Source organism: Sminthopsis crassicaudata, chromosome 6 (genome assembly GCF_048593235.1).
Source record: "Sminthopsis crassicaudata isolate SCR6 chromosome 6, ASM4859323v1, whole genome shotgun sequence".
Taxonomy (NCBI): domain Eukaryota; kingdom Metazoa; phylum Chordata; class Mammalia; order Dasyuromorphia; family Dasyuridae; genus Sminthopsis; species Sminthopsis crassicaudata.
Genome location: NC_133622.1, coordinates 193324921 through 193344639, shown reverse-complemented (window position 1 = coordinate 193344639; position 19719 = coordinate 193324921). Strand labels below are relative to the sequence as shown.

Below are 19719 nucleotides of genomic sequence, written 5' to 3'. Positions count from 1 at the left end.
GCCCCTTTTCTCCTCTTCCCTACTATTCAGCTTCCTTCCTTAACCTTTTATCTGTTAGATAATATGCAACATTAGCCCCATCTCTGTTTCCAGCATAAACACCTGCAAGTCATTCTGGAGTACATCACTAACCTGAATATTTTTCTGTGGCCTTCTCTCCAAAATCCGTGGCCATTTCCTAGATTATTTATGGTTAGGAAGAGGAGACTCACACAGAAGAAGGAAAGAAAGAAATAAACATACAAGGAAGGAAATAAATATCTATTAAATTCTGCCAGGCACTGTGTTTAGCATTGCACAAATATCATCTCATTTGTTCCTTAGAATAACTCTTTTTAGATAGACATTATTATCAGTACTATTATTTCCCCTTTAACAGATGAGTAAATTGAGGCAAGCTGAGGTTAAATAATTTGCTGAGTCATACAGCAAATGACTAAAGGCCATATTTGTCTTCAGACCTTTTTGATTCCCAGTCCAGTAGAATATTATTGCACCATTAATGAATATGATGAACACACAGAAACACACATTCTTATGTGAATTGATATAGAACAAAATAGAATTAGAGAAGTAATTTAATGACCACAACAAAAATTCAAATAAGACAAAGTCAGTCATTGAGTCAGTTCACAAGGTAGGGTTCAATGCTCAGTCACAGCATATCTGCTAGACAGTTTTTCAACGTAGAGACAGAGCATTAACAACCTGTGATTGATGGATGGGTGACATGATTGTCACTGAGTGTTCCTTAGGCTGGCACCAGACAATCCCTTTTCCATATCCATATCTTGCTTTTAAGGATATTTGTTTATTAAATATTGATACCTGCTGATTTTTGTTTCAGTTATTTCTCAATAACCTGGCTTTGGGGTCAGAAAGAGCTAAAGGCCAATTTGGCCTTTGTTATTTACTGTGACCCTGGGCATTGAACTCTACCTTGTACTAAGCTGAGATTAGACACTCATTGCCATCTCAGGTTCAGTGTCCACCCTAATGATTTTGAAACACTCATTCTTTCCTTACATGGAAGGGAAGGAGTTTGTGGTCTGGCAAAAGAATGAAATATCTAGGGCTTTAATCAAAGCAAATTTTGAAATCAATTGATCTGACCACCAAATGGATAGGTGGTGGATTACACCTGCCCATATTTGGCAGAAAGGTTATAAAAAGACAGCATGGCATAAAAAAATAAGCCTGGCAAGGCATTTTCCACCCCATTTTCCTAATGTCCACGAAGCAAGTTGTATGTAGAGCGCTATGCTAAGCCAGAAGTAATGCACTCAGAGTTAATATCACCATCCCCCACACAATTTACAGGTTCATCTTCTTGGTAACCTTACCCTCAGAAATTGCCAAAATTACTTTTTAATTCTCCTAATTAAGTCAAGACCCAGGGACTAGCTTTGTTTATCTTCAATCATAACTCAAAAGAAGACAAAATTACTGTGAACGACTATGTGATTTAACAGCAGAATGAAACAGTACAGAAATAAACACTAAAGCCACATCAGCAGAGGAATGCCAGCCAGGATTGGAACGTCCTTTCCCACCTACTTCTCCTCTCAGTTGAGCTCATGTGGTGCAGAAGAAATGCAACAGCTAGGGATTTTTCTACTAGATTGTTCTCTACATACACTTTCTCCTAGACTGTTACCAATCCCTGTCCTTCATTCTGACAGTAACCCATTCTTTCTTCCTGTCTTGCTTTGGCTTCTAGTCTATTATTGGTGTATCCTGTCTGAGCCTGGGAGCCTTTCTTTTTCTTTTTCTTTTTTTTTAAATTTAATTCCAAAACTTTATTTAGCTTCTTTTTTACCATTATGTCTGATTTTCCAGAAAAATTGGATGTATCAATTCTTCTTCTTTTTTTTATTTATTTATAATATTATTCCTTGTATTCATTTTTCCAAATTATCCCCCCCCTCCCTCCACTTCCTCCCCCCCCATGACAGGTAATCCCTGGGAGCCTTTCTAAAGGTCCAGCTCCCTGATAGACAGAGCCCCCTAATGGTAAGAGCAGCTTCCTCATCAAACTGGGGGTTCTCTGAGGGTTAGACTCTCTTTTCCCTCAGAATCAGTGTATCAGGCATCATTTTGATGACCTTGGTATAGGAGAAGAGGGGTCACTTTTTGTTCCCTCCAGTGAAGATGATGGTGGACTCACATTTGTAACAGGGCTTCTCCAATTCTCCTCTTAAGAAGTATTTCCTATTACCAATTTGCCAGTTACTCCATCTACTAGTCACTTTCCAACTGTGGTTATTTGTGACTGTAGGGTCCAGAATTCCCCAGGAACTCCAAGCCTCCTGCCCACTCCTCACTCCCACCAACGTGTTAGCTTGATACTGAAGAAAGCGGCCAGGAGCTCCAATATGATTATGAAAGTCCTTTATTAATCATCTGGGTCACTTACATAGGGCTGTCTGGGGCAGCTACCAGATGATTCAAGGATCTCCAATCCCCGTTATGCAGTCTAAGATGGTGACTAGAATATTAAGTGGATCCCCACAAAAGATCTCTCAAAAAAAATCAGATAAGGGGAGGAGGAGCTAAAAAGCATCATGCATACATGAATGTGGTTTGGCTAATGTCTTCATTTACTACTTGGAGATTGGAGCTAGTTCCAGAACTTGGGTGGAAGCCTCCCTTCCCCAGTTCTTTTGTAGTTGCCAAACTGTTATGATCAAAATCTAAGTAAACTGAGGCACAAAGCTCCAAAAATGATCCATTTATTGACAAAGTAAGAATTTTCCAATGAACAGGGTCTTAGTCTCTTCAGCTAACTAAGATCCTGAATGACGGGGACAACCCTCTTTTATAAATGAAAGGAAAAGAATGTCCCAGAAACAAAAAGCAACATCATAGACAGGGAAAATAATGTGATTGGGCACAGAGCTTGTCGCATCATAGGCATGAAGGGCAATATTAATTGCTGGAAACTGGAAATGCACAGTTATCAACAACCCCTCTTTCTATTTTGATGATAAATTCTCTATGCATTTTACAAGAATAACTGATGATTTAGAGATAACAGACAGATTTCAAAGCAGGGCAGCACTTTAGGAGGACAGCTGGTAGAACAAAGATAATAGGTTTCCTTTAATTAAGGTGATTTACAGGAAAGCTGAACTTTTAAATGCAATCAGAGGGGAAGATTGAAATTCTAAATATATATTCTTATGAAATAAAGGTAAAGAAAGTGACTTGGGTAGTTATACAAAATGTAGCACTGCCTATTACAGAATAAAATCAAGTATAAAATAAAACATCAGTTACAGGATAAAATTAATTTGGTTTTCTCACTAAATCAAATGTAGCATATGAATTGATGAAATATTTGCTATACTAAAGAATGAAATGGACAACTGGAAAGACAATAACTATCTATTTATTTAGATGCAGAGTAAAGTGAGAAGAACTAAGAGAACAATGTGTATAACAATCACATTTCACAGAAAAAATAACTTTGAAAGTATTCTGATTAGTTTAGTGGTAAGCCCCAAGTCAAATAAGGTCACTACAATAAGAGCTGGAATAATGTGAGGCAGGGCTCACTGGATTTTGACTAGTCATTCTTTCTTGATCATTTTCTGTAGGTTGGTCAGTCTGGCTGACGTGTTCCAGAGGCTGTGGGCTACTCCGGGGTCCAGGGCAGACTTAACAGGCAAGGTCAGGATACATTTGGAGTTAAAATATTTTCCTGAAATGCCATGTAGTTCTTCCGCTAAGCTCAGGTACAAGATCGGAATGGCACCCTGTGCAGGGGTCTTAGGTGACAGCAAAGGGAGAAGAGTTAGAAGTGAAAGTAATAACCAGCTCAAGAGATCCAGGAATACCTGGGATGAGGGAATAGGGGTGGGAGAGAAGATAGTTCTTTCTAAGCTAATAGAAAGAGTACACTGGCTTGGGAGTAGAGTGTCTTAGATATTCATCTCAGCTCTAAATCTGTTACCCCTTCTATAAAATAAATATGGATAATAAGACATCTCTCATGAAGTGTTATGAGACATATGCTTACTGTTATGAAAGAGAAAATTATTATCTTCATATGTGTTATAATTCTAGGAGTCATATCCAGAAGCTATACCTTGCTCTAGGATATAAGGGAGAGGGCTAATATTAGGGGAAGTACAGAGATCACTACCTCCCAGACCCACAAGGAGGACATGAGAAATAAGAATATCTCTGGATCTCCTCACCTTTAAGAAGACACTCAAGATGCAGTAAATAATGCGATACGGCCAAGTAAAATTCTTCATAATTCCCGTTTTTACAATCCCTGGTTCCACTGAATTCACTGTCACACCTGAGGTACAAGGGGTAAAATATGGATCCAGGAGAGTGGGGATGGATTTAAGAAGGTGTTATAATAATAGAGAGTTCTCTATCAAACAAAGCCCCAACTTCCTTTCCTTGCAACATTTAGAACTTCCTATGATTTAGCTCAAACCTATTTTTCAAGCCTCCTCTTACTTTCTCTCCATCCTAAATTGACTCTTGTCAAAACAGACTTCTTGAGCAATTTGAAACTAAATCTAAAGGGCTATCAAGCTGTGTATACCCTTTGATCTACTGGATCTGAATCCCAAAGATATCTTAAAGAAGGAGGGAAAAGGATCCACATGCACAAAAAGGTTTATAGCAGCCCTTTTTGTAGTGAGTAGATGCCCATCAGCTGGAGCACGGCTGAATAAGTTATTATATATGAATGTTATAGAACAGTATTGTTCTATAAGAAATGATCAGCAGGATGATTTCAGAAAGGCCTGGAGAGACTTACATGAACTGATGCTGAGTGAAATAAGAAGATCCAGGAGATCATTATACGTGGCAACAACAAGACGATATGACAATTAATTCTGATGAACATAGATCTTTACAATGAGGTGATTCTGGCCAATTTCAATAGATTTGCTATGAAGAGAGCTGTCTGTATCCAAAGAGAGGACTGTGGGAACTGAATGTAGATCACAACACAGTATTTTCACCTTTGTTGTTATTTGCTTATTTTTTTCTTTATCATTTTTTCCCTTTTGATCTGATTTTTCTTGATAAATGTGGAAATATGTTTAGAAGAATTACACATGTTTAACCTATATTGGATTACTTGCTATCTAGGAGAGGGGGAATGTGACAAGGGAAGGAGAAAAATATGGAACCCAAAGGCTTTGCAAATATGTTGAAAATTATCATCTTTGCATCTATTTTGAAAAATAAAAAACTATTGTCAAAACAGACTCCTCACTTCTCCTCACTGCCTTGCCTTTTCTCATGCAGTTCCCTTTATCTGAATTCACTCTCCCTTTATCTCCATTTTTGGCAGTTTAACAAGCGTCCTCCAGAGTGACAACCCTTCTGGGGAGCTTTCCTTAATCTCTTCCAGCTAAAAGGAACTTTTAACTAACCTGAATTCACGCACTTTGGCCTTCTCTTACATACTTAGGAAGTTTTCTTTATAATGAGCCCAAATTTGCTTCTCAGAAACATTTACTCTCTCTTCCTAGTTTTTTTTTTGTTTTTGTTTTTTGGTTTTTTTTTTTCCCCTGAGGCTGGGGTTAAGTGACTTGCCCAGGATCACACAGTTGGGACATGTTAAGTGTCTGAGATTAGATTTGAACTCCAGTCCTCCTGAATTCAGGGCTGGTGTTCTATCCACTGAGCCACCTAGCTGCCCCCTCTTCCTAGTTTTGTTAAAAACTTCCTAGTTAAAAAACAGATCTCATCTTGCTTCCTTAAGATAAAACTTGCTGAGGTATGAATTTCATGAGGTCATGTAATATCTAGTTGAAAAGGGCCAAATATTAGGAGGTATTGGGATGTGGGAAGAATGGGCCATGGAGGTAGTTTTAGAGGGTGTGTGAGATTATCCTCTTTTATACTTGGAATGACGTACCCTAAAGGACCTAAGTATTAAAGGTTGTCATTAAAAAAGTAAGAGAACCAGATCAAACACCTTTTATGGATATAGCTAAGCCAAGAAGTTTTAACCAAACTAAAGTTAAAGATCTATCACAATAGATAAAACATATTATTTAATATGCAAGTTTGAATTTTTATATTAAAATTAATTTAACTAGAATAAAGAAGAGGAATGGTTAGTTGGGGGGGGAACTCTTTGCTAAATATGCCTGATAATATCCTAATATCTAAAATATAGAGGTAACTAACATGAATATGGCAGGTAGGTAGGTTGTCTAGTGGAGAGTGTGCCAGGCTTGGAGTTGAGAAGACTCATCTGCCCAAGTTCTAATCTGGCCTCAGACACTTCCTAGCTCTGTGACTCTAAGCAAATTATTTAATTCTGTTTGCCTCAGTTTACTATATCTGTTAAATGAGCTGGAGAAGGAAATGGTGAACTACGCTAGTATGACTGCTGAGAAAACTCCAAATGGGGACATGAAGAGTCAGATAGGACCAAAACAACCAAACAACAGCAAACATAAATATAGAGATGAGAATAGGGTTTTTTGTGATTTCATTAGTAAAGGAAATTTGAGGGTAACTCCCATTACCAATGTTGATTGTTGGTATTCAGTCCTGTCCAACTCTATGACTCCATTTGGGTTTTCTTTTCTCCTACTTAGCATCATGAACTCAGAGTCTTCTCCACCAATCAGGACTCCTGTCTTCCTGCACATGCTTACCATCATATCACAGGAAACCACTCAAGACAACTTAGGCATTTTGTCACTAATAATAAGAAAAATGCAAATCCAAACAACTTTGAGGTTTTGTGCCTTAACAGCAAATTGGCAAGATTAGCTAATGTTGTAGGAGTTGTGAAAAGAAAGATACAATAATGCGCTGGTTGGGGGAAATATTCTTTAATCCAACCATTCTTAAAAGCAATTTGGATTATGCTAAAAAAAAAAAAAAAAGAAAAGAAAAGAAAGAAAGAAAGAAATGAGGAGTAGTGATAAAAAGAAAGATGGCATATATACCAACATATTTTATACTAGTTCTTTTTGTAGTAACAAAGAACTGGAAACAAAGTAAATGTCCATCAATCATGTAATGGCTAACCAAGTTGTAATACATGAATGGAATGGAAAATTACTGTACTGCAAGACATGAAGAATACAAAAAACACTAGAAGACATGCTGAACAAATGCAAAATAAAGTGAGCAGAATTTAAAAGACAGAAAGTCATAACTACAATGTAAATGAAAAGAAAAAGAAAAATGGAAACTGAATGATATGAAATTATGGCCACTAATTTTGCCTAAATTTCCTTAACTATAAAATGGTAATAATGATGATAGTGACTACATCTCAGGAATAAATGAAATAAGAATTATTCAAAAACCCAGCACAATTCTTGGCAATAATAGTCACTATGTAAATGTTAGTTATTATTGTTGTTGTTATTGTTATTGTATCCCAGAGAAGGTATATAAGAATACAAAGTAGGGGACATGAAGGTGGAACTATAATGTGGGACTTGGTTGGTATATTTGTTAGTTTTGCTGAACTAATTTTTATTCTATTTTATTCTTTGATGGATGAATATGGGAAGAAGAAAAGAAAATGTTGGAAACTAAGGGTGATATAAAACAAAATATATGAATACAATTTTTTAAATTAAAAAAGATTATTTATAAGCCTCCAGGTGAAATCTCTAAGGGTTTATTCCTTTTCTGCTTTCAAAGCCAAATTCAGGGACTTCTTCCAGCCTACTTCCCTGGTAAGCCTTAAAAAAAGCCTTAAATACAACTGTTTTGTGTACATGTCACTGTAAGGTTCCACAGGACAAGGATTGTTTTAGTGTTTATTTCCATTTCCCCAAAGCCCTTTCATATGGATCAGAAGAGCCATTGTGCAAAGCACTTTGCAAACTTTACATAATTATTGCTATTATTACTAAAAATATATTAAGTATTAGAAATGTTTGTTAAATTTATGAGGTAAACTATACCTATAACTAGGGCAGGGAATCTTGGGTTTTGTACCTAAGTACTGAAATTTAGAGAGTATAAAAATCTAAGGTATATATGCCTTTAGCAACTAAAATCCACTGTAGTATTAAATCTTCTTCTCAGGCTATTAAATTTGTCTTAATTACTTGTATTATTTATACATTGTAAATTACAAAATTGATTTGAGGATGCATTTTGGCCTACTTATCCCAGACCTGTTTTAGGTCTAGTTTACTCACCCCATACTCATTTTAGGCTTTCTCAGATACCTAATCATGATTCTGGACAGGATAACAGGTATTCTGGGATGTGAACCTATTCCTATAGTGCAATTATGTATGTACTCTTTGTGTCTCTTTCTTCCACTAAACTATAAAGGACAGGTACAATAACTTATCTAAGCTTTGTATGTCTCAACTGCTAACTTAAATATTTATTTGCTGAGCTTCAATAGAATAGATATGAGGGAATGCTGGAGTTTGGGGAATGTAGAAAATGGCATCAGTGTTTCTCTATCTTCCAGTTTGTTTGTTTTTTTTTTTTACTCCAATTGGATATATACACTATACATATGTATAATGTGGGTTTATTCTGAAAAACAGTAGTAGGGGACATGTTGATGACAGTAACACAGGCAGATGTGGAAGACTGTGGCAGGAGAAGAAAACATTGGAAATGGAGGGAATTGTGGGAGAGCAGCAAAGAAAGATGGTAGGAAGATTAAGGAGTTATCAAAGGACCATTTAGGGGTGAAGTAGACAGGATTGTAGGGTAATGTGACAGGGACAATCTAGGAGAGATTCTGGGGCCATATATGAGAAGGTGGTATAGAGGGACTGTGGGATGAAGGGGTGGATGGCAGGTGAACCTCTAGAGGTGGTATGGGGTAGGGGCATAGTTACCTGTGCCTTGAAGTCTCTGGGCAAGCTCTTCAGTGAAAAGGATCAACAGCAGCTTAGCAGAGTCATAATGCTGGTGTTGAAGAAGGGGGCATCCAGCTCCTACTAGGTGCTGTTCATCCACAATCCCATACTTGTATCGGAAAGAGGTCACATTCACCACTCGGGCCGAGTCTGCAGACAGCAGGCCCTCTGAGATAAAAGGAAGAAGAAAGAAGGAGGAAGAGAAGAAGGTGATGATGATGATTATGAAAAGTGACTTGCTCAGTTTATAAGTTAATAAGTAGAAGAATTGGGACTTAAATTTCCTGGGGGACTAGATTTCCTGATTAGAAATTCAGTGTTCTTCCCACTTTTAAACACTGCCTCTTGACGCAGATAGATATCCCCATCCAAGGAAACCCTTAACTCCTGCCACCATCCATCATCCTCCCTAGGGGAAACAATGGAAATCATGTTTCATGACTTCAGTCTGGAAAGCCAATCTCTGTGCAAAGAGCATAGAACTCGGAGTCAGAGTGCTTGGGTTTAAAGGTCAATCTTGATGTTTACTACTATAAACATGGAGAAAGGCTATATAGTAGAAGGCTTTGCATGTGCACTGAGACTCCACTTGTTGCAAAGGACTCTGCCCGTGTATGTGGCTAAAAGGGAGGCAGAGAAGACATTTCTAGCCTCTTCTCCACCTCCCCTTTCTCCAAGGAGAATTTCATCCCTGCCATGAGGGGAAGCAAGAAGTTGGAGCCAGAGGCCACTCTACCATCCTCAGAGAGAGAGTAGTAGCCTAGCACTTGAAGTGACTCAGTGCTTAAAGAGAAAAGGAGATTCAATGCCTGATGAGACTCCAGAAAAGACTGGGTCCCCCAAAGAGAAAGAAAATAGACATAATTATAAGCTAGTACTCTCTTCACCAATAAGGGGAGAATCCCATACCAATGGGCTTTGGAACAGGGGTTGTATCACCTCTAAATGACTTGTTAGGACTGATGACCCCAAGCCATATATTATATGATATATATATGCCAAAGTTCTCAGTTTCCATAATTAGCCTGACCCAGTCCTGACTCAATTTCCCTGTTTTTAAAAGCTCAGTCCTGCAAAACCTCCCTTCCCTCTACCAGAGTATTTGATAAGGATAAAAGATCTTATGTTTTAGACTACCATCTCCATCCCAAGCTATAGGAATGTCAGATGCCCTCTTATCAAGATGCCTCTCCCCATCTCCAGAGTTCCTCCTGCCATGCCTCCCTTCACCCTGTCAGAACCGGATTGTCAAAGTCCCATTCCCACTCTCAGCACCCTGACTCTGCCTGCCCCTCAGTCTACCTACCCACCCCCAGTCTGAGCCATGTGTATACATGTCATTGAGAACTCTCATTGTTTAAAGGATTCTTGGAGAAGATAGTCTCATTCAGCCCTGGGACCAAACCATGGATCCATTTGGTCCCAGTAAATATCTTCCTTTCAAATATAATATTAAACTCTCTAATCTCTATCTTGCCTCAGTTTCTCCGGCATTTCAGTATACAGATGGTATGCAATCTTTTCACTAAATCCCTTTCTTTGGAGCTTATTCCCAACCCCCCACTCAAGGTCAACTCTGAGAATATGAGCATTTGACTTGTGTCTGGCAAGCATTCAGCTTCCTCCAAAAGCCTAACTAGGGGTAGATTTAGACTTTGCTCCATACTACTACCTCTGTTGGGGGGGAGGGGAGGCGAATGTAGAGCTGACATTTACACAGTTTTGCATAAACAAATTGGTTTAGCATATAAGTAGCAAACATAGTTAAACCAGGAAGCCACTGGATACCCCTCTTTCTTCCTTCCAACCCCCTAGAAACCACACCCTAAGTGAGCTTTTCTTGCCCTGTCCTGCTCCATCCCCATCACGAACCTGGCAGTCTTGCCAGCAGTAGTCTCCAGGTATCTCCAGGCTTCTGTTCATGGGGTCTATGTCCCAGAATCTTTTTATTTCCTTAACAAAAATGTCTTTGAGGGTGTGCTTTAAGCTGCTTGTCTCGGGTTATATTTTTTGAAGCTTGCTCCATAAACCAAAATGATTGAATGTGATGCTTACCTAACACAATGTCAACTATTGCAGGACAGATTTTATATAAACTGACAAAATAGATCTAAATTCTTAAAAGAGAAATTAAGAGAACAGCAAAAAGAAATAGACAGCAAAACTATAATAGTGGGACATCTCAACCTTGCACTCTCAGAATTAGATAAATCAAACCACAAAATAAATAAGAAAAAAGTCAAAGAGGTAAATAGAATACTAGAAAAGTTTGATATGATAGATCTTTGGCGAAAGCTAAATGGAGACAGAAAGGAGTACACTTTCTTCTCAATAGTTCATGGAACCTATACAAAAATTGATTATATACTAGGACATAAAAACCTCAAAATCAAATTCAGTAAGGCAGAAATAGTAAATGCATCCTTTTCAGACCACAATGCAATGAAAATTACATTCAATAAAAAGCCAGGGGAAAATAGACCAAAAAATAATTGGAAACTATATAATCTCATACTAAAGAATGATTGGGTAAAACAGCAAATCATAGACATAATTAATAACTTCACCCAAGAAAATGACAATAATGAAACATCATACCAAAATGTGTGGGATACAGCTAAAGCAGTAATAAGGGGAAGTTTTATATCTCTAGAGGCCTACTTGCATAAAATAGAGAAAGAGAAGGTCAACGAATTGGGCTTATAACTAAAAATGCTAGAAAAAGAACAAATGAAAAACCCCCAGACAAACACGAAACTTGAAATTCTAAAGGTGAGATTAATAAAATTGAAAGTAAAAAAAAAACTATTGAATTAATTAATAAAACTAAGAGTTGGTTCTATGAAAAAACCAACAAAATAGACAAACCCTTAGTAAATCTGATTAAAAAAAGGAAAGAGGAAAAGCAAATTGTTAGTCTTAAAAATGAAAAGGGAGAACTCACCACTAATGAAGAGGAAATTAGAACAATAGTTAGGAGCTACTTTGATCAACTTTATGCCAATAAATTCGATAATTTAAATGAAATGGAAGAATACCTTCAAAAATATAGCTTGTCCAGATTAACAGAGGAAGAAGTAAATAGTCTAAATAGTCCCATTTCAGAAAAAGAAATAGAACAAGCTATTAACCAACTCAGGAGTCCTGGGGATGATTTTCTATAGTCTTTTTGCTAATATTTTATTTAAGATTTTAGCATCAATATCCATTAGGGAGATTGGTCTATAATTTTCTTTCTCTGTTTTCAGCCTACCTGGTTTAGGTATCAGTACCATGTCTGTGTCATAAAAGGAATTTGGTAGGACTCCTTCAATCCCTATTTTTTCAAATAGTTTATATAGCATTGGGGTTAGTTGTTCTTTAAATGTTTTGGTAGAATTCACATGTAAATCCATCTGGTCCTGGGGATTTTTTTCTTAGGGAGTTGGTCTTAGGGAGTTTGAGCAAGCTATATTTGTATTTTTGTAATTGTCCAATTGAGTTTTTATCTTCTATGGAATTTTTTTCCATTTCATCAATTTTATTTTGTAGAGAGCTGTTTTCTTTTTCCAACTCACTAATTTTATTTCTCAATAATTTGATCTCTTTATCCACTCTGGATGACTTCTCCAGACTCTCTTGCCAAGCTTCCCTTTCCTTTTCCCATTTCTCTTCTCTTTTGTGAGAGCCTTTTTGATTTCCTCTATGAGAGTCTTGTGTATTGAGGAGCAGATCATATTCCCCTTAGGGGATTCCTCTGGAGACAATCTGCTTTTAGTCTCCTCAGGGTTTGAAGTCTGCTCTCTCCATAGAGAAGCTGTCAATGGTTAGAGCCCTTTTAAATTTTTTGTTCATTTTGTTAGAACGGGAATTGAAGAAAACAAATTGACAAGAGAAACGATTGGTCTGTTTCTGGGGGGGGAGATGGGGCTGGATGGTGTTATTGGGCTTCTGATGGAATATCCACATTGGGTTAAAGGTCGTTCCGCAGAAATGGCACATATTGCACCCCTCCCCCCTCCAGTCTGAGCAGTTTAAGCTGCCTGCCTCACTCTGGCTGCCTGCCCTCAGTCTGTGCCCAGTCTGTTCCTTCCCTCCCCCAAGCAAACACAGACCTTTTCTAGAGAATTTCAAGTTTGTCTTCTGTTGGTGATTATTTGTGGGTTTGTTTTTTTTGGTCAAACATTAACTCCGAGGCTTGTCATAAAGTAAATTCTGAGAGAAAACACAGAGCTCAAGCAGCTGTCTGCCTCCACGCCACCATCTTGGCCCCTATGCATATGCTTTGACCCAGAAGTGCCATTATTGGGTCTGTATCCCAAGGAAATCATAAAGTGGGGGAAAGGATCCACATGTGCAGAAATGTTTATAGCAGCTCTTTTAGTGGTAACAAAGAATTAGAAAATGAGTAGATGCCCATTAATTGGGGAATGGCTAAATAAGTTATGGAATATTAAAGTAATGCAATATTATTCTTCTATAAAAAATGATCAGGTTGATTTTAGAAAAGCTTGGAAAATTTTACACAAATTGATGCTAAATGAAACAAGTAGAACCAGGAATACATTGTACAGAGTAACAGCAAGATTTTTGATGATCAACTATGAAAGACAGGTTCTTCTCAGTGATTCTGTGATCCAGTTATTCCAATAAACTTTGGATAGAAAATGTCATCTGCATCCAGAAAGAGAACTATAGAGATTGAATGTAATCAACACACTCTATGATCATTTTTTTTGTTTTTTTTTTGTTTTCCCCTTCTCTCATGGTATTTCCCTTTTGTCCTGATTTCTCTCTCCTAACGTAATTCATAAAGAAATGCATGTTTTAAAAAGTTAATATACATGTATAACCAGAAAAATAAAACAATTTTTAAAACTTAAAAAATAAAATAAGAAGTTTGTTCTGATTGGCTCCAGAGGATAGTATCAAGAACAGGAGAAAAATATAAAAGGGAAGCAGATTTCCTTTCAATACAGTATAAAGAAAACCTTTCTAATAACCAAAGCTGTCCAAAAGTAGAATAGACTTCTTATTGGTGGTAATTTCTTAGTAATAGAACTCATCTAGTGAACATTGGATGGGAATGATGTAAGAATTTCTATTTAGAGAAAGATTTCCTAGATGACATTTGAGGTCTTTTCTGAAGCATGGCTTTGTTCAGACAATAAGGGTCTAAGAGAAGAAAAGAGAATGGGGGAAGGCTGTGTTTTATCCTCACTCAGTAACAGGTTTGTGAGCAGAAAGTGCCCAAGGTAGTTGGTCATGAAAGTCAATTCCAGGCCATCTGAAGTAAAAGTCTTGTAGGGTAGCCCTGGAAGAAAGCAAGGATACAGGAGGATTAGAGACATCACACAATCTCCAAGTTGAATTACATGAGAGAAGGTGAAAAGCATGTGTGTTGGAAAATTTGGATTTAAAATTCAGGAGAAACACTTAATTTTGAAGTATGATTTCTTAGGAGAGAGGGAGACAGAGTGGGTAGTTGTGGTATAGTTGGGGAGATTTTTCTATTATGAGCAATCTCTAGACCTAGAATGGGGGGAGGGGAGAAATGTACCACTGACTCCAGCATTGTTGACCAGAAGATGGATGTGGGGTTCTTCTACAAGAAGTTTCTGGGAAAAGCTCTGGATGGAGGCCACAGAGCTGAGGTCCACCTCTCGAAGGAGCAGATTCTTGTTCCCAGTGGCTTTCTGGATGTCCTCAAGTGCCTTTCTCCCTTGAGTCAGGTTCCGGCAGCCGAGGACCACACGAGCCCCACGTCGGGCAAGCTCATAGCACACAGCCTTCCCTATCCCTGTGCCACAGGAAACATGGTTGGGATTAGAAGTTGGAGGGGGGAAGGATGGTGAAGGGAGGAAGCTAGAACTGAATTGATAGTTACTCCCTTATCTCAAATTTAACAGTACAATAAACATTAATTGGGCACTTGTAGTATGCAGAGCCCTATGCTGGCCACTGGAAGGAAGATAAAATTTATTTCAGTTCTACCTCCTGTTAGTATGTAGTTTACAATTTAAAAGTGAGAGCTGAAATAGTAATAGAAGGAATCCTCACTGCCTTCCCTACTAGTTCCTTAGTATCATTCTCCTGGATGAATGCAATAGCTTATTAAGAGGATTTCTAGCCTCTGATTTATTCTTCAAAAGCAGACAAAAATACAAGCTTCATTTCCAAAATATATAGAGAATTGACTAATTTATAAGAAATCAAGCCATTCTCCAATTGATAAATGGTCAAAATATATGAAAAGACAATTTTCAGATGATGAAATTGAAACTATTTCTACTTTTATGAAAAGGTGTTCCAAATCATTATTAATCAGAGAAATGCAAATTAAGACAATTCTGAGATACTACTACACACCTGTCAGATTGGCTAAGATGACAGGAAAAATTAATGATGAATGTTGGAGGGATGTGGGAAAACTGGGACACATGCATTGTTGATAAAGTTGTGAATAGTTCCATCCATTCTGGAGAGCAATTTGGAACTATGCTCAAAAAGTTATCAGACTGTGCATACCCTTTGATCCATCAGTATTTCTACTGGGCTTATATGCCAAGGAGATATTAAAGAAGGGAAAGGGACCTGTATGTGCAAGAATGTTTGTGGCAGCCCTCTTTGTAGTGGCTAGAAACTGGAAATGTAATGGATGCCCATCAGTTGGGGAATGGTTGAATAAGTTGTGGTATATGAATGTTATGGAATATTATTGCTCTGTAAGAAATGACCAGCAGGATGAATACAGAGAGGCCTGGAGAGACTTACATGAACTGATGCTGAGTGAAATGAGCAGAACCAGGAGGTCATTATACACTTCAACAACAATACTATATGAGGATCAAATCTGATGGAAGTGGCTATCTTTGGCAATGAGAGGATCCAATTCAATTCCAACTGAGCAGTGATGAACAGAACCAACTATACCCAGTGAAAGAACACTGGTAAATGAGTGTGGACCACAACATAGCATTTACACTCATTCTGTTGTTGTTGGCTTGCAGTTTTTTCTTCCCAGGTTATGTTTACCTTTCTAAATCTAATTTTTCTTGTGGAACAAAAGAACTGTATAAATATGTATACATATATTGTATTTAAGATAAAAAAAAAAAAAGTTCTGAAGCAACATCCAATTAACCAATGATTAAGGTTACATAAGAATTAAGACAAAGAATGGTCTCTTTTACCTATATCAAAGGAAATCATTCTGGGTGGAAAAGACCTTCAGTTTCTAGCTAAATTAGAAAAATTGCTATTAACATTCATTCTTGAATCAAGCTCTAAGACATGTAGTAAATGCTTAATAAATGCTCTATCTGCCTGGAAAAAAAAAAAAGCATACAGAACAATCTCATCCATGTTCCCTATTGCCAAAAATTTTTAGTGCCCCTCCCATTACCTAGTATGGTATTTAAGGCTCTTTAAAATTTAACATTACTCTATTTTTCCAGTTTTATTTCATGTTATTTCTCTTCTTCCTTCTATAGGTAGACAGTTCAGTGACTTGCCCACCATCACACTGCTCAAAAGTGTCAGAGGCTGGATTTGAATTCATATCTTCTGGCCTCTAGGTCCAGCACTCTGTGTCCTGTAGTATTCCCTAGTTATATACATCCTGCTCTCTCCTGTGTTTTAAGCCTTTGCTCACTTTATTTATATAATAGCCTTCCTCCTTCTATCCACTTTGAACTTAAAGGTTCAACTTAAGCACTACCTCTCCCATAAAATTGTCTCTGGTCTTTCCTATTTTACCTCAAATACCACTTTATTTTGTATCTTTCTAAAGAATGTGTGTATATATCTAGGGGTGGGGGTAGGAGGAAGAGGGGGAAATTTTGGAACACAAGGTTTTGCAAGGTTCAATGTTGAAAAATTAACCATGCATATGTTTTGAGAATAAAATGCTTTAATTAAAAAACATAACTTAACCAAAAAAAAAAAAAAATTAGCTCAGTGAAAAAAAAAAAAAAAAAAAAAAGAATGTGTGTACACCTGTACATAAATGTTTGTGTATCTATATCAACAAAATGATTCACAGACCTGAGACTCAGGAAGACTCATTCAAATCTGGCCTCAGATTTGACCCTGATTAAGTCACTTCACCCTATTTGCCTTGGCCTCCTCACCTATAAAATGAGCCTAAGAAAATCCTAAAAGGGCCTAAGAAAGACCCAGATGTGGACAAAACTTAAATACTCAGCAACAACAATTGCATGTATCAGATAATTAACAAATGTTCCCCCCGCCCCCCTGCCATGGACAAACCTATGCAAGAGGGAAGAAAAAGAAAAAGATTCTACACTGGGTTATAGGGACTGGTAAAGGGAAGGAGAGGGCAGTGGTAAGAAAGAGGGGAAATAGGGGATTGTACACAGAAGGATGGAAGGAATGGAAACTCTAGGAAGGAAGAGGGATGGGTGATTCTGTACTCATGATGTGAAGTGTGTGTGTGTGTGTGTGTGTGTGTGTGTGTGTGTGTGTGTGTGTTGCAGTGGAAAGGAATGAGAACATTGTTTTCTCTAGAAGAGGGATGAGAAGTCTAGGAAGGGAAGTGAGAGGAATGGAATCCCCAGGCAGTGAGAGGGAGTTCTCACCTGAGTTAGCTCCAGTAACCACAGCAGTTTTCCCAGTTAAATCTACAGGGCAATTCTGGAGAGTCCAAATGCTTGACCCCTTTCTAGGACACCATCCATAGCACAATCAGAAGGAGAGAGAGGAAAGGAAAAACATAAGAATTGTAATTGTCTAGACTCCAGGTCTCCATGTCCAGCAATGCCAGCAGCTCTATGAAACCGGGTAGAGATCTAAACCTTTTAAGAGCTGAGATTAGACACTCATTGCCATCTCAGGTTCAGTGTCCACCCTAACGATTTTGAAATACTCATTTTTCCCTTATATGGAAGGGGAGGAGTTTGTGGTCTGGCAAAAGAATGAAATATCTAGGGCTTTAATCAAAGCAAATTTTGAAATCAATTGCTCTGACCATAAATGGAATAGGTGGTGGATTACACCTGCCCATATTTGGCAGAAAGGTTATAAAAAGATAGCATGACATAAAAAAAATAAGCCTGGCAAGGCATTTTCCACCCCATTTTCCTAATGTCCACGAAGCAAGTTGTATGTAGGGCGCTATGCTAAGCCAGAAGTAATGCACTCAGAGCTAATATCACCATCCCCCACACAATTTACAGGTTCATCTTCTTGGTAACCTTACCCTCAGAAATTGCCAAAATTACTTTTTAATTCTCCTAATTAAGTCAAGACCCAGGGACTAGCTTTGTTTATCTTCAATCATAACTCAAAAGAAGACAAAATTACTGTGAACAACTATGTGATTTAACAGCAGAATGAAACAGTACAGAAATAAACACTAAAGCCACATCAGCAGAGGAATGCCAGCCAGGATTGGAACGTCCTTTCCCACCTACTTCTCCTCTCAGTTGAGCTCATGTGGTGCAGAAGAAATGCAACAGCTAAGGATTTTTCTATTAGATTGTTCTCTACATACACTTTCTCCTAGACTGTTACCAATCCCTGTCCTTCATTCTGACAGTAACCCATTCTTTCTTCCTGTCTTGCTTTGGCTTCTAGTCTATTATTGGTGTATTCTGTCTGAGCCTGGGAGCCTTTCTAAAGGTCCAGCTCCCTGATAGACAGAGCCCCCTGATGGAAAGAGCAGCTTCCTCATCAAACTGGGGGTTCTCTGAAGGTTGGACTCTTTTTTTCCCCCTCAGAATAAGGGTTCCTTGTGGTTAAAGGCCTCTCTTCAGACAAGGGATATATCTAGTTAGCATGAATAGTGTGAGACCGATACATTGACTAATTTAAATTTTTATAAAAGATATTCTACTCAGAAAGTAAAATAACAGTAAAAATTGATTTGCAATTTCTTAATTCTGCATAAACAAAACATTCCTTTGGCTTCTTTAGTGTACTGTGATTCACAGTTGTGGGGGCTAGGATTCAGGAACCAACCTGCCCCTTAAAGATGCAGTCCCCATGAACCTTTTTACAGGTTTTCTGGGTTTCACACTATGTAAGGTCCTTAATAAAAGAGATCATAGTGGACTTTCATTTCCAACAGGGCAAATTCCCTCATGGGAAGAAGGATGAAATCTGTACTTTATAGGATACAGAGTAGGCTCCTCTTCATTCAGCTTCCCTTGGATTTTAGACTTTCTGGTTATCATGAGGGAAAGGAAAATAATGACTAGAAACACATTGGGAAGTATAGAGACAACTCTTGTTGGCATTGTGGGAAAAGTCGTGATCAGGGAGGAAAAAAAAACAAAACAAGCTGCTAAAACGGCAAGCTACTGTGAATCCTATTGGGATGAAAAATTTAAAGGATTAGTTCTCTCATAATTTCTTCCCCCTCCCCCTTTTTCCTTTTTCCAGTCCATGATTCTAAGAAAGTTTGATTAACTCTTCTTCTCCAGGAGTCTCATCCCTGTATCATTTCTACCATATCTAAAGATTTGGGATAAACAGGAGGCAGAAATGAATGCCTTTATATGAGGGGCTTCATTTGTTTCCTTTCTATTTATGTACAATAAAATATGAGGTCAGAAGAGGCTATCTGAATCCTGATCAGAAAGGGGGATGCCCAAATGAGTGGCAAAGGTGAGGAAAAGGTTATTAGCTAATTATATGCTATAGTTTTCCAAATGCTTCATGCAGTTATTTCATTTCTCAGACTGATTTTAGATACAGTTAGTAGAAGATGGTTCAAATTGCTTATCTCTGCCTGCCAAGCATTGCTGGATCAGTAGGAAAACCAGCCTGGCCATTTGTAGGCTGACCATCATCTGGTGGCAAGCAGGGATACTGCAACCTTTAGGAAAACTTCCACATAACTACCACAGAGATGGACAAGCTCACTGGGTTGATG

General features: G+C 37.9%; 1 protein-coding gene across 1 annotated transcript; it reads right to left on the bottom strand.

Moving 5' to 3' along the window:
• Positions 1 to 3375: 3375 nt before the first annotated feature.
• On the bottom strand, positions 3376 to 17666 carry LOC141545858 (retinol dehydrogenase 12-like). The gene is given in 7 exon segments (XM_074273158.1): positions 3376 to 3770; positions 4203 to 4309; positions 8823 to 9011; positions 14044 to 14136; positions 14383 to 14622; positions 17423 to 17507; positions 17509 to 17666. Coding segments are annotated over 7 exon segments (996 nt in total). The 5' UTR covers positions 17593 to 17666; the 3' UTR covers positions 3376 to 3572.
• Positions 17667 to 19719: the final 2053 nt, after the last annotated feature.